This window comes from Agelaius phoeniceus, chromosome 5, assembly GCF_051311805.1.
Source record: "Agelaius phoeniceus isolate bAgePho1 chromosome 5, bAgePho1.hap1, whole genome shotgun sequence".
Taxonomy (NCBI): domain Eukaryota; kingdom Metazoa; phylum Chordata; class Aves; order Passeriformes; family Icteridae; genus Agelaius; species Agelaius phoeniceus.
The window spans coordinates 3,403,216-3,430,990 of NC_135269.1; the positions used below are offsets into that span (position 1 = coordinate 3,403,216).

The 27,775-nt window shown below is 39.0% G+C and overlaps 1 protein-coding gene across 1 annotated transcript in view; it reads left to right on the plus strand.

Moving 5' to 3' along the window:
- The first annotated feature begins 5,923 nt into the window (after positions 1 to 5,923).
- The window catches only part of SLC15A5 (solute carrier family 15 member 5), a 28,367-nt gene continuing 6,515 nt past the window's right edge, over positions 5,924 to 27,775 (plus strand). The window contains exons 1-7 of the mRNA XM_054632356.2: positions 5,924 to 6,362; positions 7,997 to 8,219; positions 12,216 to 12,385; positions 14,228 to 14,448; positions 17,178 to 17,364; positions 19,936 to 20,124; positions 24,255 to 24,386. Of these exons, the coding sequence (XP_054488331.2) occupies positions 6,005 to 6,362; positions 7,997 to 8,219; positions 12,216 to 12,385; positions 14,228 to 14,448; positions 17,178 to 17,364; positions 19,936 to 20,124; positions 24,255 to 24,386 (1,480 nt within the window). The 5' untranslated portion in view covers positions 5,924 to 6,004. The remainder of the gene's footprint in view (positions 6,363 to 7,996; positions 8,220 to 12,215; positions 12,386 to 14,227; positions 14,449 to 17,177; positions 17,365 to 19,935; positions 20,125 to 24,254; positions 24,387 to 27,775) is intronic.

Here is a 27,775-nt window from a genome sequence, read left to right on the forward strand (position 1 = left end):
AGGCACTGTAGACAGGGTCTGTAGTGATTAAGAGTTCTCAGCTTGTGGACATTCAAGTTTGCAGATGGATAAATAAAATTATGTTACACTTCTTTCTGTGTAGAAGAAAGGCAGCTTACAAGGCAGAAATGTGTATGAACATATAAGGGAAATAGAAAATATTTAAAGAGACTGTCTGAAACTTCCTGCCATGAACCTTTATGTGGTCACCTGTGTGATTTTATATGGGCAGACAATCTGGGGTTCATCCAACCATTGACACATCCCATGCAAATTTTTGAGATTCCAGATATTATTTTGTGGATAAAACTGAAAACTTTGGGTACTTTTTAAAATACTTTTTCCTTTGTTAAAGGATGCACTGCTGGGTCCAGCCCTCAGCTCTCATTTTCTACCATTCTTGGGCCAAAACTTTACTTTACTCAGAGGGTGCTTTTCCCTCTCCTGTCTGTTGAAGAATTTCTCTTCTGCAGACATAATTAACTATTCATTGACATGGAGCCTTGTATTTGCCTCTTCCCAAATTCCAGGAGGGCAGCCCTAATCTCTGGGTTAAGAAAATCAGCTCCCATACATCTTACAAATCTTGACACAATGTGAAGCAGGAGAGATAAAAGACTACCTGGGCACTGCAGTTGTTGGAAATCTCTTCACTGAGGTGGGAGATCTGCTGTCAATCCCCCGGTCTGATGGAGATTTGCTTCTAAAAAAGATGCTGACACCTTTTCCTGGCTCCTCTGAAACCAGTTCTGTTGGATCAGGGATGAATTTAGAGCAGAAACTCCACCACCACATAGCACTTATATATGTATTTTAGAATACTAACCACAGTCTACTAAATGGACTTGAATATAAATGAACTGTCACTATGGGAGAATAGTTGAAATCATCTTGGATGTACCGATAATATTGTCTCAACTGTGAGCTCTGCTTTAGAATCTCATTTCAGCCTCTACCTAAAAATCTATATGTCAAAAGAAAATATCCTGGGTGCCATCTACAAACTATAACATGACACAAAAAAGCCATCTTTCTATATGATAGAGCTACTTCTAATTTTCCCATTAGACCAAACGACACCATAAAGAATATCTGCCAACAACATGATATAAAACCACACCATGCATCATGAAAAATAATTGCAATTCAATTACTCCTGAATTATAAAACCGTCAGCTAGGTGCAATAAAGACAAAAGCTTTAGAACATATTATAAACTGCTTAGCATAGATAATTAGATATGTTTGAACAAAAACCCCAAAATAAAACATGTGCAGTTTGAAGGAACAGGGTAATCATGCCAAAATAATTCTCATTTAAAGGTTTGAGGATCAGCAATTTTAAAACATCTCCCTGAAAAAAAATTATCAAAATAAATTAGCACTCATAGAGTGTAAAGTAAATCCCTCACTCAGAGAGGTCATGACCTGCAACTGGGCAAGAAACTTTTTTCTTCTTGCTTTTTTCATCTTGCTTAGAGTCTACTTTGCCAAAGTATTTGGTGGTGCTGCTCAGCATCACAGAAGGCTGAGGAAGGAACCTCTGGTTGGTTTGAAGGAACCTCCGGCAATTTTCTGCTCTACCCCACCTGCTCAGAGCAGAGTCACTGCAGCAGCTGCCATGGAAAAAGCCATGGAATTCCTGCTTCATGCCAGTTCTGGGCTTTTGCCACACTCCCTGCTTAAATAAGAAAGAGAGAGGGACAAAAATTGCACTGGGGGAAAGTGGGATTCAGGGAGAAAGCTTTTGCAAGACAGGCAGAGAAAATAAAGGTTCTAGCAGAAGATGTCCTGTCTACACTCTCCATCAGGACCTCTTGGGAGAGGGATTTAATTCTCTTTCTTGGTCTGCTGCATTTCAGCAGAATAAAGAAAATGGCATTCCCACACTATTTTTGGTTATTACTATATTAGGAAAAAGCAAATATACCTCTTAAAATACAGCTTTTCCATAAATTTAAAGTCTCAACTTGATCTTGCACTTTCACAGACAAAAGTGGCCATGGAAAAAGACATAACATCCCTCCTGCAGCAAGGCAGAACTGGGTGAGGTTTCCAGTTAACATCTGGCTAAAGTGTTGAAACTTTTGCCAAAATACTTACCAGAGAGAAAATAAAATCATTCAAAGTTGATGTGGTACCATAGTTCCAGAACTTCTCAGAGAATTTCTCATATAATTAATAATTTTTAGAACTGGTTATTTCATATCTGCCATTTTTCAGCCTTCAAAGTGTCCTTTTAAAAAAATGAGAGATCTTTATAAAATATAAAACAATTTTATTTTTAGTAGATTTGCTAACATAACATTTCATAAATTGGCTTTCTCAAACTCATGATGACTACATTTCAGTTTCTTAATTGACCTTTTACATGCTCCACAAGCACTTGAGGTTTGCAGTATTCATTCTTCGGGTATGTAGTCAGAAAAAAACTAGGCAGCATTTTTACTGATGCTGATGAAGTTTCTCTGAAGCATCAGATATGGGATTGAAATTGTGGAAACTCTGAAAGAAGTAGTACCAAAATTGGTCACTGTTCTCTCTCAGGCCAGAGTACTCTGAGACTCCAGTGACAGGCAGTGCAGAAATCACTGAAATAGTCTTCTGAGTAACACTTCCAACAAAAGAAGTTTCATTATTCACCTGTGAAAGAAATAGGAGATGTAGGGCATAGGAATTAACACATTGTCCAACATGACACCTAAAGATTAAAAAAAAGGGATCAAAAAAAAACCCCAAAAAATTAATAGAAAAATATAAAGTTCAGCCTAGAAGCTAAATTGTTTTGTTTGGGTTTTTTTGTTGGTTTTTTGGGTTTTTTTTTTCTGGTTGGTTTTTGTTTTGTTTTGTTTTTGTTTTGTTTTGTTTTTGTTTTGTTTTTTAAACTATGAACATTTTGCTCTGCATTTCTTCTGTGTTTTAAGTCAGTGGTCATTGAGCCAGCTTCTCAAACCATGCAAGTTAATGGGAATCCTGGTGCTGACTAAAAAGATTTGACCCACGTAATGTTTTATTTACAAGTGTCAAAATTCTTGTGTTGCATTGTCAGCCTTGTCCATACCAATTGTTTCCACCCCGAATATTTAGCAGGAACCACAGCCACTACTATGATGATGGATAACACCTCTCACATGCTCTTTAAAAAAGAATAAAGAGGAATTAAATTTACTAAAAAAATTAGAGAGACTGACATTTCTAGACCACAAACAGAGGTCTAAGGCCACTATTACTTTTTAGCTAGAACTGTTGTGCTGGATACTGAAGTTCTGCCTCTTCAATTTCAGTAAATTACACCTCTACAAAAAAAACACTGACAATTATCATCCTTTGTCAGAGAAAATCAGTAGAAAATTTCAGTCCAACCTGAGCAGCTTAATTCACTTGCTTAATGTTAATGCGTAGGTTCCAGTATGAGAAGAAGTAACCTTTAACCTTGGGTGGAAAGGCACCAAAGAGCAACTCTTTTATTAACAGACAGATCTCTCCTGGGCTGACACCTCCATGTGAGAAATAAGTATTTTTATAAACCTCTCTCCAAGATGTGACTGCCACATTTTCAGATCTTTAAAGAAGATTTGTTTAAAAAACACACCAAGTCCTTATTGGCAGACAGAAGTACTGCCAGAAGGGCTAGATTTTAAAATAGCAGTTATTTTATGTGTCCAGTTTCTAGGAGCTTCAGTAGATATAAATCTCTACATATGTTAATGCAAATAATAGAGGTTATTCATCAGGCTTTATGCAGTTTTATTACCTTGGGTAAGAATAAGCCAACTGAATGCCAGATGATTCAACTAGAATTCACTAGAAAACATGTCAAGTTAATAGACTGACCACCTATAATTGCTGCAGGAGTGATTAAAAAGTAAATCAATAAAGATCCTATTGTTACATGAAGCTGTACATTCTCTTAGCACTGCACATGGTAATCATGTACTGATTGATCTGGGACTGTCAGCACCACACCCTTATTGATCACATGCAAGGGCAATTCAAAAGTAATCATGAAAATCACCCAATTCCTGCTTTCTAGGGCATTTATAAGGCTGGGCCAATTATGCCCTTTTCCCAGCTTGCCACCCCAAATTTGGGTAAGTGAAGCCACATGGGGACTAAGAGCCATCCCAGCTAGGAGCCCTGCTCTCTGTGCTGCTTCCCTGATGTGATTCACTGTGAGCTGCCAGCACCCATGAGAACAGGTAAACTTGGCACTCTGAAGGAAAACGGAGTATTTTACATCCAAATGTCTATTAGAGCAAGGGTTTATTTGTCCTTATTTTCTATCTGATGTTAAAATACAGTTGTATTTGCTTAAGGAAAAATTATTTTCCTTATGAACAGTTAGATAAAAGTAGCTTCATGAAACAGAAGTTACGTGCACCTCTGAGTTAAAATACTTTTATCTTGTCCCATGTTAATTTGAGATTGGCTTCTTTAGGCTTTGATGAAGAAACTAAGCTGAGTTCTACTTTTGACTTCTCTGGTTGGTTTGCTCAAAGGAGGATCATTTTAGCTATCATGGATTAGAAAACAAAAGTAGTTCTTGGCATAAGTTGCAGCTGTTTTCATCCCCAATTGAATGTATCTGAAAACTGTGAGGTTTTTGCTGTCTGAGTTCTTGTTTTAGACTTGTAATAGGTTAAAAGTATATTTAATTTTAGGAAACAACCTATTACTACTTAGATTTAAACTTTAGAGTTTTTAGGCTTTGTGTTGGAATCACTGTTGGGGTTTTTTTGGTTGTTTTTTTTTTTTTTAGGTAACCTTGGAATCTTTACTCATGCTGCTTATATACTATTGTGCTTCTGGTTTGTGATGTAGTAGGCCTCATATTCTAAACAGAGCTGAAGAGGCCAAATTTGAGTAGCTATAAGGACAGATAGAAGCAAAGAGCGGAACCCATATCTCAAAAAATGCCATCAGAAACGCTGAGAGCTCTGTTCAGAGAATCTGACCTGGTGTTCCACTTCCTTGTAACTTGTGCATGCGTTTACATTTGCACAAGACAGATGAGGGATGCTTCCAGTTGTAGGTGGGAGCATTTTGATTAGATGTTAGTGATCTTTATGAGCTCCACAAAATGGAGAAGCTGACCTGGGAAATCAGCAGACTTTGTTGTGGATAAAGTAGCAGGAACATTATAAAGCACTGTGAGTTTGGCTCTTCCTAATTCCCTTTCAAGGCTGTAATAGATTTTGTTTGATATTAAAAAAACCATCAAATATTGCCTGTGGCCCTGCCCCTTCTGGTGCATGGTACCTACAGGGCAGAATCTGCCTTAAGAAACAGTTTTGGACTAGGCTGTTTTTAGGTTCCCCTTTTTTCTTTTGATTGTAAATCCAACTTGCTTTATTTCAAAACTTGTTTTTTAACTTAAACCTAGTAGCATTGCTTATTTTTATAATTACCTTTATCTGAATTTCAACCAGAAATAGAAAGAAATAGCACAATCATTTGATAATGTTAACCTTAAAAAAAATCCCTGTGTTTATCTACTTGCTGTTTTTCGCTTGTCGCCTAATTAAAGTATTGGATGGTTTTAACCAAATTATTTTCTCAATCTGTTATTTGAATTCTGCTGAAAATGTTAGCTTTCATGTGTGTTTAAACCTTTATCTTTAACATACAGATTGAGTTTAGCATACAGTATTGGATTCACATAATTTAATAGGTAATATAATTCTGGGGGAAAAAAAATCTCTTTCACCCCCAAGTGAACCAATTAAATCAACTACTTAACTTCCTAGTGTTGCTGTATTCAGAAACTGAAATGTTCATGTAGTTCTTTGATTTGTTGTTGTTTTTGGGGTTTTTTTTTAACTATTCTTTGATCCTCCGTGTAATATCTCAAAAGTGACAGGTGCCCTAAGAAATTGTAGCAGCAGAGTGTGGAATTCAAAGCGAGACTCTTACCAGTGTGCTAATGACAGTGAAGGAGCACAGAGGTGTACCTGTAACTCAAGCTGATCTACTCAAAAAAAATTAAAAAAAAAAGAAAGACAGGCATGCCTGACACAGACATGCAGGAGAAGGGATTTGTGAACCACATGGCTGACAAGGAGCAACGAGCTGGGGGAAGCAGCCGTGCTGGGAAGCAGCTGCCTGAAGGTGAGAAGAAGCTGCACGAGGCCGTGTGCGTGCTGCTGGTGGAGCTGTGCGAGAGGTTCACCTTCTTCGGCATCGTCTGCAACATGATCCTCTTCTGCACTGCCAGGCTGGGCTACCCCAGCCACCAGGCAGCCATGGTCAACATGTGCTTCGTGGGCACCTCCATGCTCACTCCAGTGCTGGTGGGCTGGCTGGCAGAGTACCTGGTGGGGAGGACCAAGCTGGTGTGCATCTGCATGTTCCTGCACTTCCTAGGTAGGTGACAGCGCCGTGTTTTACTGGTTCTCTTGTAGAAATGTGCTCTTGAGCATGTGTTTGGCATCTCCATTCCCCAAGCTTCTCTAACAGCTGGTTACACAGCTCCTCCTCTGCAAAATGCACTGCAGTGTTTTCACCTTTGCAGCTTTCAGTGAGACAAAGCAGAGTTTATGTGTGCATCTTATGTAGCTGGTGCACAACTTGGCTCCTCTGAAGTGGGGTCAGCTGCTGGCAGCAAGGATGCTCACTCAACTCTTAAAGTTGGTCCCTAAGGTTATTAGTGTTTGGCACTAATGCCAGGCTTCAGTCAGAGAGAAAATTCTAACTCCTAACTGCTTTCCTGCTGTTAGGAGTAAGATAATATGTAAAGGTACAAAGGACTTTTGTACTTGGACAAGAGGAAAATTATTTAAGAACACACCAGTATAAACAAACTTTGCCTTAAGTATCCTAATACCTGCACTGAGGGCCTGCCTGCTGTTGGCATGTTCTGAACCTTCCTTGAATGTTATTTTGAGCACTTTTTACAGAAAAAGCACTGCTCAAACAAAATCCACCTGCTCTGTAGCAAGTAGGGAATCTCCCATGTGCTATTTTGGCCTCCTGCTGTAGGGTATCTCCCAGCACAACCTGCTGGTTACTCTGGCAAATTAAACCAAGTTGATAGAAATGCTTTTTGCTTAGACCAGTTGTTGAGCAAGTCTGATTTCTACAATAGCCAGACAGTTATTGTTATTTAGACACACAATAAAGCAAGTTAAAAAAAATCAGAACATTACTGAAATGCTCCTGAGCTGATTGCAAAACCATTATTCAAACAGTCTGGAAAAATGTTTGCTGTTGTGTTCCACTGTTTCTCCTTTGGTGTTCTGGTTTAAATCTCTTTCTGCCACTTGTCTTTCAGTGCTTTTCTTAAAGTAGAAGATTGGAGACACAAACACAATTTGATGCATTTGGGTATTGTTTTAACTAGAGCACTTCTTCCTTTGGAGATAAATCATTAAACATTCCTGATATATTAAAGTTTAATGCACAGTCATAGTAATGGCTAATAGTGGTTTTGTTGAAACAACAATGTATTTTAAGCTTAGTCTCCATTAAGACTTGAAAAATCTACAGCTGACTAAATCTGAAAGACTTGCTTTGCAGACTAGAAGTGGCAAATGCAATTTGTGGCAATGCTTCTATAGTTAAATTTTCTAAAAATCATATTTTCTATGAAGCTGCTACAGAAAGAAGAATTTTTCCAAAAAAAAGTTTTGAGAATTTTTCTTAAATTATGATTCCTATTACAATTCTGTGATTTTAGAAGAAAAAAATCTGCACTCCACTGTGGGATGTTTTGTGGGTGTTTTTGGTTAATTGTTGATTCAGTTGATAGAAGAACCTGAATCCTTGCAAGCACTTCAGAGGAAGTTTGGTTTCTCAGAGGTCCAGAGTGGTATTGCTTTACATAACATCCAAAAATTTCTGCCTCTCTACAGAATTCTGCCTCTATGCTTTTCTGTTGTTTATCTTTGATTTTCCATCTGTCTTTTCATACCTGCATAGAACATACCTGCTCTAAAAAATGCCAATCTTATTCATCTGGTTCTACTTCTTTTCCAATGACCATTTCCTTTCCATTCCAGGCACGACACTGTTACCTGTGGTGTCATTCCCCTTTGAAGACGTTCACATCGACAGACGACACGTCCTCCTCACCCTGCCCAAAAGGGAGCAGAAAATTGTGTTCTACTTTGCACTCCTCACAGCCAGCCTGGGAATAGGAGGAATAAGAGCCATTGTGTGCCCTCTGAGTGCCTACAGCCTCGAGGACTGTGGGCCAAAGGAGCTGCTTTCATTTTTCAACTGGTTGGTAATTTAATGTTGGCTGAATGTCTGTTGGGAGTGGTAGAGCATTGCCTTGAAATACAAAGGTTCTGTGCATGGTGGGTTTCATGTTTTGTTTTTAACAGCAAAACTGAGATTTTTGGAAGAGTTTCCAAGAGTTAAAACTCTTCCTGACTTCTTCCTTTTGCTCATAGGTGATAATCTATTTTGGACACCTACAGAAGTGCTCAGTCAGAGTTTTTAGGATTAAAAAATTGCCCAAATACTCAAAAGATTGGCTAACCTTTTTGCTGTTGGAACAACATACTACATTTGGTTTTCTGCCTTTGACATGGCTATGCCTTTAGGATATTTTGCTGTTGCTCCCTAACAGTGTCAAGATTCAATAATATATTGAGATTTACATCAGGGTAAATTTTTAGTAGTAGAGTACTGGTTTGCTGGAAGTCAGGGTTGTGAGTTGTCTCATACTAAACTCAGTGGTAGGGGTCTGCTGTATTATTTCAGCTTTGCTGCTGCCAAGTTCTGGCATCTGATAAACCTCTTGGCATTTGTATTTTGGTTGATTCCCCCCCCCCCCCCCCCCCCCCCCCCCCCCCCCCCATTCATAGGAGTAATTGCTCTTAAAATGGTTCTTAAAATCAGGGTTTGGATTTTTTTTTAAATTTTTTTGTATTAATTATTTCTTTCTCAATGCATCAGGGAGGTAATTTTTGATGGTTAGTTTGCCCTTATTTTCCCCTTCTGTAGCCCTATAGAGAGTGCTATATTTTCTGGTTAAACCATGCAGTGGGACTCCCCATATTTCTGCTTCAAGGCAGGGTGAAAGAAAGCCCTAAACTGCCCTTTTTTTCTCCTTTACATGCATGGTTATTAAAATAAAAACTGAGCACATTTGCATATTAACAATACAATGCTGAAGAATCAATGAAGATCTTGGTGAATCAGGTCTCTCTTCCTTTGGGGATGGCTTTCCTGGCTATTCTTTTTTCCTCCAATTATGTTAATATCAAGGAGTTTTGAATTAAATCCAAACTTCAGTGAATAAAGTAGCTTTACCAAAGGTGGATGAGACTGTTTAGTTCCGTAGAGCAGATTCTGCCTCCTTGACCTGCCCATAGCAGAGAAGAGGGAAAAAAAATCCTTCCTTTTTACTTTATTCTGAGTTTTAATCCTTAATTAGCAACATCATTTTGATTAAATAAGACTCTGGGGGATTAAGACTGGAGAGCAATCAGTTGTTCTGAAGGATAGCTCTGGAGAGTTTATTGTACTGTGGTCTTAGCCATTCAAAATTGTGTTTAATCAAAGTGACATTTTTCAGTGTTGATTACAAAGGAGATATAACATGAATAAAAAGTTCCTTGGGGGAATCCAAATGGGTCATTTCTTGGAACTTTGGAAATATCAAGAAAGGCACATGTGCAATTCAAAAAAATTAATTTCTGCACTGGCACCCAAGGAGGGGCTATGGAATGCAATCTCAAAATTTAGAAAAATGGGGGGTTCAGTCTGAGCATTTTTTATCTAATTAAACCCTTCAGAATATGATCACTTTTTCTTGATAGCCTGTTCTCTCTTGGTGGGTGTTTGTCATGGGATTGAATTTTAAAATTATATAAAATGGGATGACATACTCTTGATGAGTTTGAGTCTGGTCTTATCCAAGTTCTGTTTAAACAATCAGAATTACTGAATTAAAGATTGGGTTAAAAGTCCTGGTAGTTACCTGTTTTCTAATTCAATCCTTCAAGAAGATTGATTGGCATATCTTACAGCTTGGTTCTAAGCTGCAGTATGTACTGTGGCTCTGACCTTATAAATAAGTAGAATATACCAATCCTAAGTGAAGAAGCAACTTGGATTCTGTTGGATTGGTTTTTTCTAGGTCCTTCTGCATTTCCAGGATGAAGGTTATGGACTGGTTCTGTTTTGCACAAGGATAAATATGTTCTCTCTGTGGGGGCAGAGAATGAGAGCAAAGGGTACAGTGAGAATGGGCAGAGCTGTATCTTGTCTTACAAACTTGTAAAAAAATGCAGAGAATGTGGGACCAATGGTGTTTTCCACCCTCACTACCTCCGTTTTGTTTCCACATATTGCAGATCAATTTCTGCCATTTCCTCAATACACTTTATTTTGACTTTTTAAAAACTTTTTCGAACCTCCTTGGGACTTTTTTCCCCCATGTTGTTTTTGCAGGGAACTCCATAGTCATTCTGAGAAAACTGACCCCCTCCTGCCAAGCTGTATAAACATAAACAATACTTTTCAATAAGAACCACCTGGATGTTACTTCAACGTTTTCACCACAAATGCATTTCTGTAAAGTGTTTTAAGAAGAGTATTAGGTTTACGTGGGATTGTAGCATTTAAGTTTGTATCTGAACTGCAGTCTTGAAATGAACCTCTCAAGCTGGTTTTTGGTTCTCACTGTGAAGAGGCTTTTCAGGAAGGAGCTCTTCCCTGGCAAACTAGACAGAATATTCAGCTTGATGTATCTAACTAATCTGCCATGCCCTGGTGTGAGGTCTGGGACTCTTTATGTAATAAAGGCCTGAACTTTGTTCTGCTGCTGTCAGTACAATATGAGCACAGCCCAGAATTCTGGTATGGGTGTTGAGGTTAGTTTATCTTTCTTGCTTTGGCCATAGGGATTGCTGAACACATTGGATGGGGTTTTTTTATTCTCTATTTTGTAAAAGGACAGGAACTTTACATTTCTGTCATAAAGTATGTTGCTATGCAGCAGTGAAAAATGAAAGTGCTCTCCTGTTTTTTCTGCTCTTCAGGGTTTTCTTTGGATGCTCCTATTTCCAGCCAAACACTCATAGAATCATGAAAAATGTCAGGACCTTGGGTAGCTCAGGCACAACTCTAAAAAGTTTGGAAAACAGCCACTGAAGCTTCTGACTTAATAATTGTCAGTTAAGAATTGATTCAAAACTTTTACATAAGTTCTAGCCAAATGAGTCATGTAATTATATCTTTTTAAAAGCTTTAGTTGAATGGGTCAATATTTTTATGTACGAAATCCCTCCAACTGTATCATCATTGAGTAACATAATTCCAAATCTTTTGTCACTGAGAAGATAGTTCCAGATTCATTAGCCCAAACACTCAAGTTCAAACAGCATGCATGATGCAGAAGTGGCACTGAACAAGAAAATGAGCTTTTCTTCTTCCAGTAATATGTATTAAGCTTTATAATTGTGTATTTCACCTTTAAAGTAAACAATTTTGCTATGGTTCCAACAAAGGCAGAGGAATCTCTTCTTGCAGCTTCCAGACTGTAATCTTTGACACATTGGGACAGCAGTGCTCAATAATTGTGCTCTTTTCAGGGGTTCCAAGCTGCAGAAGGCCTGGCACTAGTGGTATGCCATCTGCTTCCAGGAGTGTGTGATTTATCCTTTGGATGTCTTCTGTGTTTAGGAGGGGCCCAGTACTTACTTGGGAAGCACCTCTACTACAAATTACAATCTCAGAGAAAATTATGGTGGGGAAACTCCTTATCAAGATATTCCAGAAGCCAACAAAAATTCAAGCTGAGTCTTGCAGCTAATAACTGATAAATCAAATTTCAATATTTCTTGCATTTTTTTAACATTTAATATTTCTTAACCAAAGGGTGGTGGCATTAAGACATTTCTCTTAATCTTGAAGCATATGATTGGATGATATTTCATATGAAAAACTTGTTACCAGATATTAAATGTGTAAATGGTAAATGTTGATGTATTTAATTAATGTCACCCACAAGAATATTTCCAGTACCAGACTGATAATTTGTTCAGCTCTGCTGCCTTAGTACACTTACTTTAATCATATACCTCTTGGAGCTGAGACATTTGAGTGAAAATCTGTTTTAATTGCTGTGCTAATGTGTGCATGGTACTGATGCTGTCCATGATTACTATACTTAACCATGCCTTTAATTGGATGTTTTAATCTTCTGTAAAAGCTTTTATATTATTCAGCCTCTCCACTTTTCTCTCTCTTGTCTGTGTGCTCCAGGTTTCACTGGCTGGTTAACTTGAATTCAGCAGTGGTCTTTGTCAGCATTTCTTACATCCAGCAGTCTGTGGCCAGGAACCTTGGCTTTCTTATCCCATTTGTGTCTGGGCTTATGGCTATGATCACAATTCACATGGTTCGGGGTGAAATGATTTACAAACCCAAAACAGGTAAGGGGCAGCTCTGTCTCAGGAAACATCTTCAGAGATTACTTTCACAGAAGAAATCAATATCTAAACTATTTCTTCTCTAACTCTGCCCTGTTTGGTGGTAGATCCTTGGGGTTTAGCCCTCCAAAATCTGCCTGTGAGAAATTCTGTCCATCCTCTGGAGATTCTGGGTAGGCTGCAAAAGTGGGAAGCAGTCTCTGGTAAACTCTGGTTTTCTGTCATGTCAGGGCATGTCACAGCCTTTGCCTGTGCAGGAAGAGATGTAACATGCCTGCTGCTGGTGGAATTGAACTTGTCATGTTTTGTTCAACCTTTTATCTGCCCAACCCCTTCCATTCCAAAGGAGAGGAGAGGTCCATGACTGCTTTGGAGATCAGGTCAGATGAGCCAGGACACAGCTGTGCTGCTGCTTTATTGACTCTCTGCTGGGCTTGTCAAGGGCCCCTCGGTGCATCTTCTGATTTCAAACCTGACTGAGTTCAAACCCTTGCAGAGCAGTAGCACCCCATTAGTGCTTCTTATTCTCTTTTTGTGTATGCCCAATCTCCAGTCTAGAGCAAAGCAAAACAACATTTCTCTAACTTGAAGCATCTGTCAATTAATTGAGCTAATACCAAATTTCCTGTTATCTTTTATTTACTTCTGAAACTAACTCTGCTTTGAGTAGAGCCCCAAGTCCCACTTATTTTGTGGTTAGCTTCTTAGTCAATTCACTCTGGAATTCTGAACTTTTTTTTCTTTTAGTCTTCAGATTTGCTCTTAAAATAATCTAGGTCTGAAACTTAAACATTGCTTGCAATGAGTGGTGAGAATAGTTGCCAAGTACAGTCCTACAGAGCAATAAAAACTCTACCAACTCTCTGTTTTTGGGTTTTGATATGCTATTTCAGATTTTATTTTATAAAGACAACATTCTGCAAGTTAATTCCACACAGCCAGGGAGTTATAAATATTAGTTTATCTTATAATATGTCCTTACTTAGTACTTTAAAGAAAGTGCTTCCACTAGGTGCCAATGGATATTTCTAGAAAATAATTTCCACACCAGAGATAGTAGGGAGACATTTTCATTCTGCAATCTTAGCTCATTTTGGGTTTTGGAAAGTATTTATTTACAGATACTCAAATTATTGTAGTGCTTTAGCACTCAGAAAAACATAAAGTGCCACAACCCCCATTTGTATGGATGGCAATTTGCCAAAGGTAAATGAACCTGCATTCCCAAGCCTGAAGCTAACAGTTTTGTGCTCATTCTACTTTTATTTCATCTGAAAAACAAGTTGGCAATTCCTGAACCCACTAACGAGTCAATAAGTTTTAATATGTCAAGTACTAGACTGGAAACTCCTCTTTTGTCCTGTGTGCTGCTTGGAAGACCTGAGATGATAATTCTGGCCTTGAAATTCATCCATGAAAATTCTCTTAAGCCTTGAACTCTTTTTTTAAACTCCTTTTCCTTCTCACTTCACTACTGCCCTTCCCTTGCTACCAAATTTCAGCAGGCATTCAATAAATGGAAAGAAAGTATGAATTTCCTTTGTTTTTTACCTGCTCAACCAGAGAAACACATGGTGGTGTGTTAAATAAGTGGTAATAAAAGGAGGTCTTCTCCATGGCTGTTGGACAGGATTGCTTCTGTAACTGGGTTGTGAACCAACTGGGTTCAAAAGAGAATAAAACAAATCCAGAGTTATTACCTTTCCTCTTCCTAAAAAGACATAAAGGTGAATATACCAGCTTGTACTTTCCCTCCCAAAGTGTTTTGTCTTGGCTGATGTTTATCTTGACAGCAGGTAAAAACATATCAATGTTCAGACGTGTCTAACTTCTGATTGCTTGCAGACAGTTCCCTGCTGACAATTTTTGGGGTGATTTTCAGTGCCCTGAAGATGTGCTGTGTGCGCCACCGCTACTTCAGCACAGCCATGCCCAGCTGGCTGGACCACGCCAAGGAGCACCACGGTGGCCACTACAGTGAGACTCAGGTGGAGGGCACAAAGTCACTGGCCAGACTCTTCCCCTTGTTCACCTTCCAGATTCTCTACAGAACGTGCATCATGCAGGTGGGTACACAGCTTTTAAACAGAAGTCTTGAAATAGGCTCTGGTGCGTGTTTAGCACCATCTCTCTAGGTGTGTTCTTTCTGACTGTTGCTTTGCCGGCTGAGCAGCCTTGCAAAGTAGCTCTAATTGCCTAAGAATACACCTTGCTGTAGCCTCTGATCCCCTCAAATAATGAGAATTGACTTGGTCTAGACTCATTAAGAAGCTTGTGTGAGTGCTTGCTGCTATCTTGGAACCTTTTTACTGGCTGAACCATCTTGTGTGAGTCCTGATCTCCTCGTGATGTAATCACAGTTACCAACACTGAGACTAAGGCTCTGTGTTCCTGAGAAATGCAATTTTCCAATATGTTCCCTCACTTTTGGGGGGAGGTAGCAAATCTTTATTTGCTGTTTTGGTTGCATGTTTCTCCTACAGTTTTGACAGGCTTGTGTGGCTGCTGTACCTACAGTGGAAGTTTTGGGTGGGTTTCCAGTCCTTTCACAGCCCCTCTGTCAGGCTGTCCTGGGCGCGTGTGTGTGATATAGATGTGAATGTGTCAAGAAGCTCCTTAAGCTGACACAATTCCTTCAGATTCCTTTCTGTCTGGATGATCCTGGAGTTGGAGGCAACTGGAATGATGAGTTTATGAGCCAGCTCGGAAATTAATTTTTAGTCATTGGTGTTAAAATGCTGCTTAAGGAAATTCTTACAAGTGTGTGGCATATACTGCTTCACAGACACTTCTTCATGCCATCACTCCATGTTCCATCCATCTCACTCTTTCTTCTTTTCCCTCCCCAATTCCTCCCTTTCCTGCAAAAGTATTGGAATTGGAGAGTTGGGGAAGATTTTGAGAGGGTTAGAGAATCCAAATTTATTGTGAAGTACAAATACTTATGTAGTATTTTAGGAAGGCTGGTAATGTTTTACTACAATGGTTGGGTTAATCATCCCATAAACTTATACATATTACAACATCTCTTGCTTGCATAAGTTGATGTAATTTTCTTTTTCTGGTAAGTCAGTCTGATTTAATCTTCTTGCAATCTTTAAAGCTGTTTGTTCTTGCCAAGACTTCCTGTTATCAAACCTCTTATGCTAACCAGGTCCAAAGTCCATCCTCTGTCTTGTGCATCCCAATACAAAAGCACAAAAAATCCCATGCAAACCAAAAAAAAAAACCTCAAAACCAAGAAACACACATACATGACCAAGGTTATGCATTAGTGACCACAGGAAAATTAAAGAGATATTATAACTTATCAAGTTGATTATAAAGCATTTATCTAGAAAATACAGATGTCTTTCTACTGCTGAAAGAAGTTAATCTTTTGGCAGAATTTCCTACAAGTTTAAGACTCTTCCTCAAACTCAAAGATAGATCAGTATCTTTTTTGTAAAGATTAATAGTATTTTTTTCATATTATTAAGTTAACAGCTTTCAGTGCTTGTGATTCATATTGATGATATTTTAATTCCTATTCAGAATTCAATTCTTATTTGCAATAGGCATTGGAAAAAAGGAACCAATGAAATTTGACTCCATTCTAAACATACATAGTTCTGTTACTGTTTATTCTCCCTTTTACAATTTATATTTCCCTTTGGAGGTGGAATGTAGGTGAAAAATATTTTTGTGAAGAGCTAGCATTTGAATAATTCTTGAGCACTGAACAGACTCAGAGTGGGTAGGATTGGCTATAACCATTGATGAGAAACCCTACATGAGCTCAGTTAACAACTATACATTGATTTTTGGACATCTATAAAGCAGCAATATTCTCTGTGGGTTTGAAATCAGTGATCATATTTATCAGAGTGTGCAGGATGCTGCAGGAATCCAGAACTTGGAGACAGAGTAAAGAAACCAATTCTAGGTTGAGTTCTTCATGACTGTACTCTGTGAATTGCTCAAGTTGGAATTTCCCAGTCTGTGTGAAATACAGTGGATTATGGCTCCCTTCTGCACATGAAATTAATTAATCAAGCTTCCTCAAAAAAACCCAAACAAACAAAAAACCCCACTGAAAAATCTGTAAATCTGTTGGTAGAAGCCATCAGGATTTCAATTTTACACTCTTTGATAAACACAACAGCTCTTCTGTATAGCCTCACATAGGCAGGAGAAATAATTTGCCTTTTTAGTGAGAGAGTGTTACAAATCTACTTAATTTTGTACTCGGCTGCATCTGGGTTCCTCATCTTCTTTTTGTCTCTGCTTTTCAGTTCCCCCAGGTAAGAGGAATTCCTCTATGGGTGCCCTGACTGTGAGCTGCACTAAGCTGATTCTAAGGCTGTACCCAAATCTTTGTTCCCTGGAGCTTTTCAAGTGCTCTTACCCTGAGCACAGAATTGTAACCCTGTGCCTTGCAATTGTAAAATTAAATCACTCTGCATTTTGCAATTTCAAGATTCTGATCTGTTAAACACTGTCTGGGTGAAGTGACTGAAGTTTTGGGTGGAATTTAGCATTGCTGCTGATGGCTCTAAATAGGGCTGATCAAACAAACTTTTAGACTGTTGCTTAATTTGTTAAATGTAGGAGAAAATCTCATAAAAGGGAAATATTATGTTCTGGCAGAGAGCAATCTTGTCATTATCTAAAAGGCTTTCTTCATGAATGCTCATTCCTTTTTTGCCAGCAGGTATTTTGTTTAATGTGACTTCTTCAGAAGGAAAAACTTGGAGAGGTTTCCAAATACAGTGAAAATCTTATCCATGGACTGTGGTTTTATCCTTCAATACAGATTCCTTCAGGATATTATCTCCAAACCATGAATTCCAACCTGCACTTTGGTGGATTTGTCTTGCCAGTTGCAGCAATGAACGTGATCAGCATCGTGCCCCTACTGATTCTTGTTCCTATTTTGGAGTGTGTGAACTCCTGGCTCTTTAGCTCCAAGGACACTGGGCATTCTCCAACAATTTACATTGGTATGTGAAAAACACACGTGTTTATACAGCTTTAATATATTTTCTGGTTTTGAAAGAGAAATTTCAGTGTGATGGATGATCCTAAACAATTATATCTGACTATAAATGTTAACATGGATTTGTTTGGGATGATGCTCAGAAGTAAAAATGTTTCAAATAAATTATTGAAAAAACCCCAATCCTTAAGCTTAAAACTATTCCCTTCCATAGATACTCTCATTAAACTTCCTACATTTTTTATCTTCCAGTCTGCATTGCAAACCTCAGATGAAAATATTTATAAACTGCTATTTTCTCAGTGTGCTGCTATTAATTCAGTGCCCCATGGCAGGCAGCACAGTGAGTACTGACACACACAGAGGTATTAATCTGACTAAATTAGCCTAATTAAGAGTGTTATTAAGTTTTATACAAACCAGAAGCATATAACACAGCAGGTTGCAATTAGCCTAGTTTTTAAAATAACATCTGCATTAAAGCACAAAAAGCACATTCAGATAATCATTTTCCTTTAAACCATGGAAATTTCAAGTTAGTATTAATGTTCTATCCTGTTATGTTGAACAGCAGTAGAATATATGCAGTGGTTTGTTCTTAATAGGTTCATTTATCAAAATAGCCTCCTGTTAGGGGTGATAAACTACCTGAGGCATAAAAATACCTGTGAGTACAGGCAATGGCTTTAGATATCCAAGAATATGACTGCACCTGCAAGTATGGTAGACCTCTAAGTGCCAATATTTTTGCCAACAGTTAATTAGGTTCTCAATTATTTTCAGCAACAAAATTGGAAGTATAAATAGGCAGTTGGTGTTAAGCCAGCCTATAACTATATTTTAATTCAACTCTTGTAAGAAGAAGAAGAAATTTAAATAGTTTTCTGGAAATTGTCAGCATGTTAAGAATAGCAGTTTTCAAGGATGAAACATACAGACAACTGAAATACCTGGTTGCTCAGTATTAAGGATCTGCATAAAAACTGTAACCTGCTACATTCTCTATAGTTGTTGGTTTATTCATGAAGGTCCAATACGGTTTCTAGATATTATAAATTAACCTTATCCCCTAAATATTACTAAAACACCCCTAAATATCACCCCTAAATGTTACCAAAACAACTTGTTCTCCTCTAAAACCCAAGCCCCAGAGAAGTCTCTTGTTTTATAGAGGACTGAAGGGAGAAAAGATGAAAACTGTACCTCCAAGGCCCTTGGTTTCTTCCTCTGCCTCTTAAAGTCTTTGGAAAAAAAAAAAAAAAGCTGAAACTTTTGGGCACCTGGAGGTTCCTTTTTCTGAAATGTATTGGCTTTTAGTAAAGGAAAATGCTTCAAGTTTGTTTCACTGTTAGGAATACTGAACTGCTGGAGGTTTCTTCAGTACCAACATAATTTTTCGCTAGGAGAACTCTTGCTTTGGATCACTACAAGAAGCTCCTTGAGGGCTTCATACTTGCTTTGATAAGGTGCATTGGCCAGAAAACGCTGTTGAATTCCCTCCTGTCATCAATTTTCAAGAAATAATTCACTGATATTCTCAGTAAGCACTAGAGGAGCCTAAACAGCTTCCAAGGCTCAGGTTAGGCAGGGGGAGTAGGATTTTTAAAGCTGTGAACATAGAGGAAATTGTGCTGGAATAAGGGTGTGAGAGTTTGGTGCTGAGGAAGAAAGACAGAGGCCTGCAAAAAACACAGCAAGGCTAAGGCCACTTAACTATTTGAGTTTTTTATTCTCTTCTAAAAAACACTGACACTAAAAAAGACAAAGTGTATAGATGTTTAAATTTAATATGAAACAAAAGCTGTTGATGTCCAATCTAGTAAGTGAAGCACTTGCTAGTCATGAAGGCTTGGTAAGAAAAATATAGTCTAAGCATTTGAGCCAAAACTGTCAAAAGCAACCAAATTCTACTCACATTATAGCTTAAAAATGCTGGCAAATCAGAATTTTAGTCAAAAAATCAATGGGAGCTCAAACCACAAGAAGTATAGATAATTCAGGTTCAGAGACTTGGAAACCTTGCTTTCTTTGTGTTTTTCTTTTCTGAGAGGATACAACCATTTCGTACTGCCAAGATCAAGAAATAGAAAATAATATATTTTAAGATTATTAAAATATTTACTATCCCACACTTTACCCTCTATGCAATGGGTAAATTGTGGGGTAGTTATAACACATCTGAGTTTTGGAAAAATTTCCTGCTGCCTTTTGGTTTTGTTCTTACCATTTCTCTTGTATTATCTGGAAGGACATTTGCCTCTTCTTTTCTCCTTCCTTTTCCCCCTCAATCTTCAAAAAAAAAAAAAGGTCAAAAGTTCTCCTTGGTACTTTGATTTCCAGAGAAGTTTTTCCTCTCTCATTTATTCTGAACTCTGAAATTGTGTGTGTGCTGAGCTGGTGTCCTTTTGCCACATACACATAGCAAGCACTCTTTATTTGTGTTGAGGTGTCCAGAAAAACTATTTGGGGTGGGGGTAGGAAGCTTCTTTTGCATTTCTTAGGAGTTTTCTGCACTCTGAAGCCAGGATGGTCCTGTAAGTGTGGCCTTGGTGAATGTTCTGTGCCCTTCACCCAGTTGTAGGTCATTTATCTGCTGCCCTTTCTGTGATGGCTGCTGGCTTCTCCGAGATCCACCGCAAGCACTTCCCCCAGGTGGAGCAGACTCTGTCTGAGGAGCTTCTCCTGGTCTCCTCCATGCCTTGCTTCCACCTGGCTCCTCAGTACGTCCTGCTTGGAGTGGCTGAAGCCTTGGTGACTCCCTCCTGTGAGTAAAATTGAATGGGCTAAAGGAAGGGTGTCCTGGTTCTCAGAGAACTGTATCAGCTTCCTAAAAATAATTACTGTCATCTGATATTTTATCCCTGGCTCTCTTCCCTGGGCTTAATGAGCAGATCTGTGCTTTACCTGCTTCAGAGAAGCATAATTTGTGTTGCTAGCTGTAGCTCAGGATGAGCAGTGATGCTCCAGATCCAGGGGAAGGGAGCACAGCCCAGCCAGGTCCCTGGGGAACACAATTCCCTGTTTGGTCCTGGACCTGAACCTGCTGCAGGCAGGGGCTGGACTGGTGAGCTCCTGAGACCCCTTCTGAGCTGGAGTCTCCTGTGATGACTTTATTGGGTTGGAATAAAAACACATCTGAGAGCTGAGCTGCGGTTGTGCTCTGAGACCACCTAAAAGGCCACAGTCAGAGCAAGGTGAAGCAAATTTGATTTTTGGGCCCAGCTAATGGAATTATCATGTGTTTTTCACTGGCACAGAGCATATGTGGGCAGGTTAACCTGGAGAAGGGTGTAGGCAGCTGCAAGGCTTTTGTTAGTGCTCCAATCAGGAGTCATGAGAACATCCCTCCCCAGATCCTCATGTCTTAGCTTGTGACATGGAGACAGAGATAAACACTCCTGTTTTTCAGAGCTCAGCTTGTGCCTGCCATCCACACATTATGTAGTCATACTCTTGATTGTGAGTCTGAACCTTTTCTGCTTTCCATAATTTACTTTTCTGTGTCTACACTGACATTTTTGAGGCTTGTTTTCTTCTGAGGAGCATGCAGCGTGCTTACCAGTGTTTTACCTTGCAGAGCTTTTAAAATAAAAAAAAAAATTAGTATTATAAAAATCTCAGCAACATTCATTTAGAGACACAGGTAAAGTAATTGAATGGCTGGTCTCTGCAGGCATTTAATTCTCTGGGTTGAGTGTCTCTTGTTCCAGTACAACCCCAGAAATGTTCAGGTTTGTGTTTAAGAGCAGGAAATAACTTCAGTGTCTCAGCTTCATTCTTATAGTCTGAGACTACCGAGAGCTGTGGGTCACAGTCTGTCATTAAAAAGGTAATTTTCCCTAGTTTTAAATACTTAGCACTTTCATAATGCCTCTTCATCTGATAGCTCTCAAGTACTTAACTGAGACAGGTTTCTAGGCAGGTAATTTGGTTTCTAGGTTACAGGCTAAGTGTAACTGAAAACTGTGACCTTCTCTGTTTAGCTTAACAAAAAAAAAGGTTAGGAGGTGACTTGCTTACAGTCTTCTCATGCAAAAGCAGGAGAAGAATATTGCTGGTAGAATAAGGCCTTTTAATCTGGCACACTGGGACACAACTGGAGTCCAGTGACCAGAAGATTACATTAGCCTTTAGAAAAGAAATAAAACTCCTTCTTAGGGCTTGTCTTCCTTTTTTTTTTCTTTTTAAGACCTTTTTTAAAGGATTGTGGTTATAATTTCTTAGGAAGAAAAGCTTTCCTTCCCTATTTAAATAGGGATTAAGCATTGTGCTTAGAGCTGTAGTGAGAGGTGTGACTTAAGAACCCAGCTAAATGGGACTAAGTCTAAAGAGTTGCAGATAAAAAGCTAAAGGGAGGTGCCTAAAATAAGATATTGCTGTAGCTGATGGGGAAGGAGGTCTGCATTCATGGTAAAAATTGGTGCCTGGCCCTGTTTGTCACGGAGTGTCTTGGCTCTCTGCAGTCTGAGAACTCCAGCTGCTGCTGGAGAGGAGCCTGACTTTCCCCCGGGTCCTGCACTGGCTGAGGTCCACTGAGTCATCTCCAGCCTCTGCATTCAGGCTTCTGACCTGAGCTCTGGCTTTCCACTTCAGTTTGGTTCCTGAACAGCAATTCAGTTCATCCAGTGACTCTCCATGGATGTCAGTGACAGCCTAGACCCTCACTAGAACCGTCCCACCTTTCCTGACATTTTACTGCTGTTCTTATGCAGAAGGTCAAATTCAGTCATTATTATAATTTACTGGACCTGAAAGTGCATGATCCAAGCTGAGGAGGGGAAGGTTCACTTTCTTAAGCAGAGGGAAGAAAGGAGATAGCTCATTTCTGAAAAGCTTGGTTAAAGATGTTAGGTTTGGCACACTGAGCTCTTTATTTTCATTAGTCCCTCTCTTATTGAGGTCGTTCAGCCTGGGGAAGAGAAGGCTTCAAGGTGACTTAATTGTGTCATTTCAGTACTTGACAAGAGCCTACAAGAGAGATGGGGATTATTTACAAGGGCATGGAGTGACAGGAAAGAGGGGAGCAGGGACAGGCTGAGAGTAGGTTCAATTAGATATCAGGAGGAAATTCTTTGCTGTGAGGGTGCTGAGGCTTTGGCACAGGCTGCCCAGAGAAGATGTGACTCTCCCACCCCTGGCAGCGTCCAAGGCCAGGTTGGGCTCTCAGTAGCCCTGTTTAATGGAAGGTGTCCTTGTCCAGAGCAGTGGGGTTTGGAACTGGAGGACCTTTAAAGTCCCTCCCAACTTAATCTATTTAGAATTTGGTCCCTGATACTTAGAACTGTATTTATACAATATTTTTTATTATCTTGTTGACAGAAGTTTTGAATAATCATGTGCTTCGGGTGGCATGAGCATCTCTTAGAATAATATCTGCCACTAAGCAAGTCTGAAAAATAAAATCAAACAATGGTATTGTTCTCCTCAACAGTGCTGCAAAGTTCTCACAAGCCTTTGACAGGCTGAATTTGTAACCCCAGCTTGGTTTAAAGCAGGAAGCCACAGCTCTGTTAGTTAGAGGATATATTGGGGATGGCTTGCCCACCAATAAATTGCAATAGTCTCCAGGGGGAAATGCAGCAGCTGTTTAAGAGCTCCCAGCAGCACTGTGGGGAAAGGGAGGAGGGGAGCAGGCTATTGAAACAGCAGGGGTAATTTAGGTAAGTAGGATGCAATTACCCAGGCTGAATTTGACCAAGATGCATGTTTTGCACCCCTGCTTTTAGAAAGGAGGAACAAGCAGAAACTTTTAAGTCTTTTAGGGTCTCCAGTTAGCTGTACAATGCTTCAGGCTGTTGCCTCTACAGATGGTGACCCAGGCTCACCTGCTTTCTCTTGCCCTCAGGCTTCTGGTTCCTATTGTGAGTTAGGAAGAAAACACTATCCATGGTATTTTTTTCTTTCATATGTTTTCAAAGCTCTCATTTGGACATCCGAATTAAGAATGGTGAAAGATGGTGATTGCAAAGTTTCATTTGTATTCAGAGGTGCTTCAGGCAACTCAGCATCCAAATAGGACCCTCTGCTGGCAAGTTTTTCAAGCTGGAGGTCATTCTAATTCAACAAATAAAGCAGGTGGGGACACTCCAGGGTTGGGAGAAAAAGTGTGGAGGAGAACTCAAGGAATGAAATCAGGAAAGAAAAGTTTTTGGTGTTAGTGAAAATTGCACAAAAAGAACAGCTATCATAAAGTCTTGCTGTTACAGCCAAATTAAAGCTGGTGGGATTATTTATAGTCATCCATGCTACAGCAGCATGCTGCAGCTTCCCCTCTCCACCAAAGCTGCTGCTGCTTCTGGTTCAGCCTTCTGGCAAGAAAGTGAGAAATGAGGTCTTAAAAATGAGCCAGTGATCCTGGGGATTGCACTCCAGGGAAGAGGAGCATTGTCCAGCCTTAAGGTAAAGCAAGCTAACTGTCCAAATTAAGGCAGAGCTCTAGATTTTGGAAGTGTTTACAAGTGGCTGTGCTGCACTGGCTCTGAGACAGGAGGTCCTGCTGTTCTGCAGTTAAATATCACATCCTTTGTCTTCATTCTTTACTGGCTGTGGTGGTGTTTCTCTGTTCTTGCTCATGGCTGAGGTTTTGAAAGGTGCAAGCAAATGTCTGGGTGAAAGATCTTTCTGCACTTGTGGAATATAGATAGCTGTGTGTGGGCAGTTTATTACAGATATTCATTTAAGTTTAGATAATGTGTTCTACAGGGTACATATTAACATGTTATAGGGTACATCTGATTGCCCCTTTGCAGAAAGTACATTCTCTGCATAAAATATGGATATTCACTGATAGAGATGCTTTGAAATTTTTCTATTATCTATGCTCTACCATAATTTAACTCTTTTGTTGTTTTGTTTTTTTTTTTAACTTGTAACTGTATTTTCTTCCTTCCTAAGGTTCCTCACTTTCATTCTGGCTTGTGCCTGAAAGAATGAGAGGGATTTCCATGCATTTTTTAGCTCTCTTTAATGGAGCTGGCTGCTTTATGGGAGCTCTCATTGTTCAGACAGCCCATGCAGGCACTCAAGGTAAGAGTAGGCTCATGGTGGGTGCTCCTGAGCAGTTTTCTAATATTATTGATTTGGAGAATCAGGCAGCAGAATTAAAAGGGATGCCAAAGTTTTATTGATTTGCTCTCACAATTAAGATGGAATTAAGATAGGAAATAGCCTTCCAGCTGTATTCATCCAATTTTAATGAGTCATCTTAATTTTGGTAGTCGGAGTAATTAGAGGATGGCATCTTGCAGGAAGTCCTCCTGTCCAATCTCTGTACTTCTGTTATGGAAGACTGAAAATAAATTGGCTAGGAAGCACCTTGTTTGTGTTCATGAAGGAGTACATTCATGTTGTTCACACTTACATGGAAGCCTCTGGCCTTGAGAGCAAGATCTGGGCTTTAAGGAATGGGAAATATTCCTGTCTGTCTGTCCCAGTGTGGGACAGGATTGAGGTTTCAGGCCTGAGGGTTTCAAAGCTGTCTGGGGAATTCCTTCTCCTGGACCCACTGGCCTCCTCTGCCTTTGCCCAGCTTTTGGAACAGCCAGGTTCTGTGACAATGCTGTCTCACTGTGGGCTTGTCCTTTTGCAGATGAATGCTGCAATTCCCACAAATCTTCCAGTTTCAAAAGGAGTTTACTGCAGGTTCAGCCTTTTGAGGTGCATTTAGTAGAAGCTCTGAACTTGTTGTTCCTGGGTTACTGACTTTCAAAATCAACCAGCAACGTCTTAAAGTCGGTTTTCCTTTGCTGCTGAATCTTAGTTCAATACAGAAAAGATTTATTCCACAAGGAACTGAGAGACAGGCATCCCAAATTTGTTCACAAATTTGAAATAGTCCCACTTGCTGAAGGAATATTTCTGAAGATGCCATTGCCAAGCTCTGGTGGAACATTTGCAGAGAATTTTCCACTAGAGACCACAACTGCTGGCCCTAATGCATGGCACCACTGCAATTGGTGCAGGATTTTGTAACTGTTTAGGGTTAAGGTTTTGGGTTCTTCTCTTTCTTTCATCATGTAATTTAAAACCAAGCAGAAATGGGTGTTTTGAAAGTGTGACAAGAAATTTTTATTCCTACTCAAGATCTAAACAAACAAATGATGCTTTGACACGCCGTCCTGTTTTTAAGTTAAAAATTCAATTAAAATTTTATTACAAGGTATAAAACATCACCTGTAGATGGGTAAAAAATAGGAATGTCTGCACAGATGAACCAGGCAAAGAACTACTAAGCCCCAAGCCATCCAGTGTGGAGAACTGAGCTCCTTGAATATGCCCTGGTGGGAAAGGTTGTTTTTCATTATTCTGAGTTCAGTGTAATATGGGTTAAATTATACAAACCTTTTAAGACAGACTGTTGCTGAATTTTTCTCTTCTCCTCTTTGAAGTATGGAAACTATTAATTTTTATGAAACTGAAGTATTTAGTGAAAATGACATTTTACTGTAATTTGATTTTGGAAATAAATAATTGCAAAATAATCAAGCGTAATGTCAGCACCAAAATATTTTGCCTGTGTTGTGTCACTATTATGTAATTAATTTCTTTACTGAGTATTTCTGTACTCTGTGATAGAGGAAACCAATTTTTGCATTTGATTTGCAATTCAGTAGATTTTTTATGGTTTTCTATCAAGGTGATTAATCCATTATTTGTGAAATCATTTAATTGATTCATAAAAAGTTTTTTCTTGCCAGAAATAGTGTTTTAACAGAGATGGTGAGATGGTGAAACCAAGAAGCCTGAACTCTAAATTCTCCACAGGCTGCAGTTGCCACATTCTATCCCCTTTTGTTCAGGATTCTTGAGCAAACTGAAAAATTTCCTGGCTAAAATATTCCTTACTCTTAGAAAGTTGGGTGGCAAACTTCTCAACTTAGCTTTTTTCTTTTTTTTTTTTTTTTCTTTTTCCAAAGCTGTCTTTGTTTAACTTTGTCAGACCTGCTGTTCCTGTAGGTGGAATTGAGTGCACCATTATCCTGAGCAAAAGTCACTCTGGAATTTCCAAGGGAATTAGTGACACTCTGTATTCAGATTAAGATGCTGTGATGGGAATGACTACTGCTAAGCAGGAAAAGTCCCCTGCAAAACTTGAAAAGCTTTAGGGAAAATCAAGTGAAAAATGCTTGGTGATTCCTCTGTGGCTCTAGTTAGGAGAGTGTTAGAGATTACTTTTCCTATTAATATGTAAACAGCATATTACTGGGCTCTCACTTTTTATTTTTAAAAATAATTAGGATCTCACTGGCTATCTCTTTCTCAGTGTTCCTTGAATAAGATTAATAATTCCAAATTACCACACAATTCACAGGTGTGAATTGTGATGATGTTCCTGGGAGTTCATTTGTGTTCTAACACTCCTCTGCTCTTCCTGGCTGTTCTCCTGCTGACTCCTGGATCAGAGTAGGTTTAGGATCAGACTTTTGGAGGTGGGGATAGACTACAGCAAAACAAAAATGCATTTTAGGCTCCCTTTTGGTTTTCCCCTAGTTTGGTAGGAAAGGTTACACACACAATTTTTACAGTGGACAGCTTCTTACAGGGGACTTTGGTGCTCATTACAATCAGCAAAATAATATTTTTTAATTTATTAAAACCTAGTGGCTGCCTAATGAATGCACTAAAGATGACTGCTATAGGGAACAAATTTGTGGCCTCTCTTAAGTCAAATTAAATTCCAATGACACAAATTAAGCTTTTTACTTTTTCAGGTCTGTTTAAAGAGCTTGTAAAAATTCAGTATCTGGACAATTTATGAAACTGGGAGTAAAGCAAACCAACCAGAACTTTATTTTTTTCTTCCTAAAAAAAGGCTCAGCTAATTTACTAATTTACTTATATTGGAAGAGCAAGTTCTTTCTCTTTTGCAGCAAGAGAGGATAGTGCTGATGAGTGACTCCTGGGCTATGGATGCTTTTGTCTTGTCCCATGATTCTTGTTTCACTGAAACCTGAGCCAAGACTATTTCTGGTTCTCCCATCTCTAGCACTGAGACCATGTTTTTCCATGTTCCTGCAGCAAAGTAGATCCTCCACTGTGTATTTTGAAGTGTTGAAGCACAGAGGGTGTTGACAAAATTTAAACATTTTTATATCCTATTTTATGCCACTAGTTTAGAATTTTATTTGGGTTTTTATTGGCAGAGTTGATCAGATATCAGTCACAGTCAAAGCTGCATTAATCATTTTTAACGCATCTATGGAGGATGGTGTGAATATGATAAAATAAGACTTTTTTTAAAAAATTTGACGAGTGCAAACAGATGATGGGTGACAGTGATATTTTCAGTACAAGCTGGGAAACTGCTTTCTTTTGGATCTCTTACCTCTCCTAACATTTTAACGGAAGAAGATGCAAGACAAAACCTGTCCTCTTATGCCAATCATTTCAGAATACATTTCTCTAAAAATATTAAT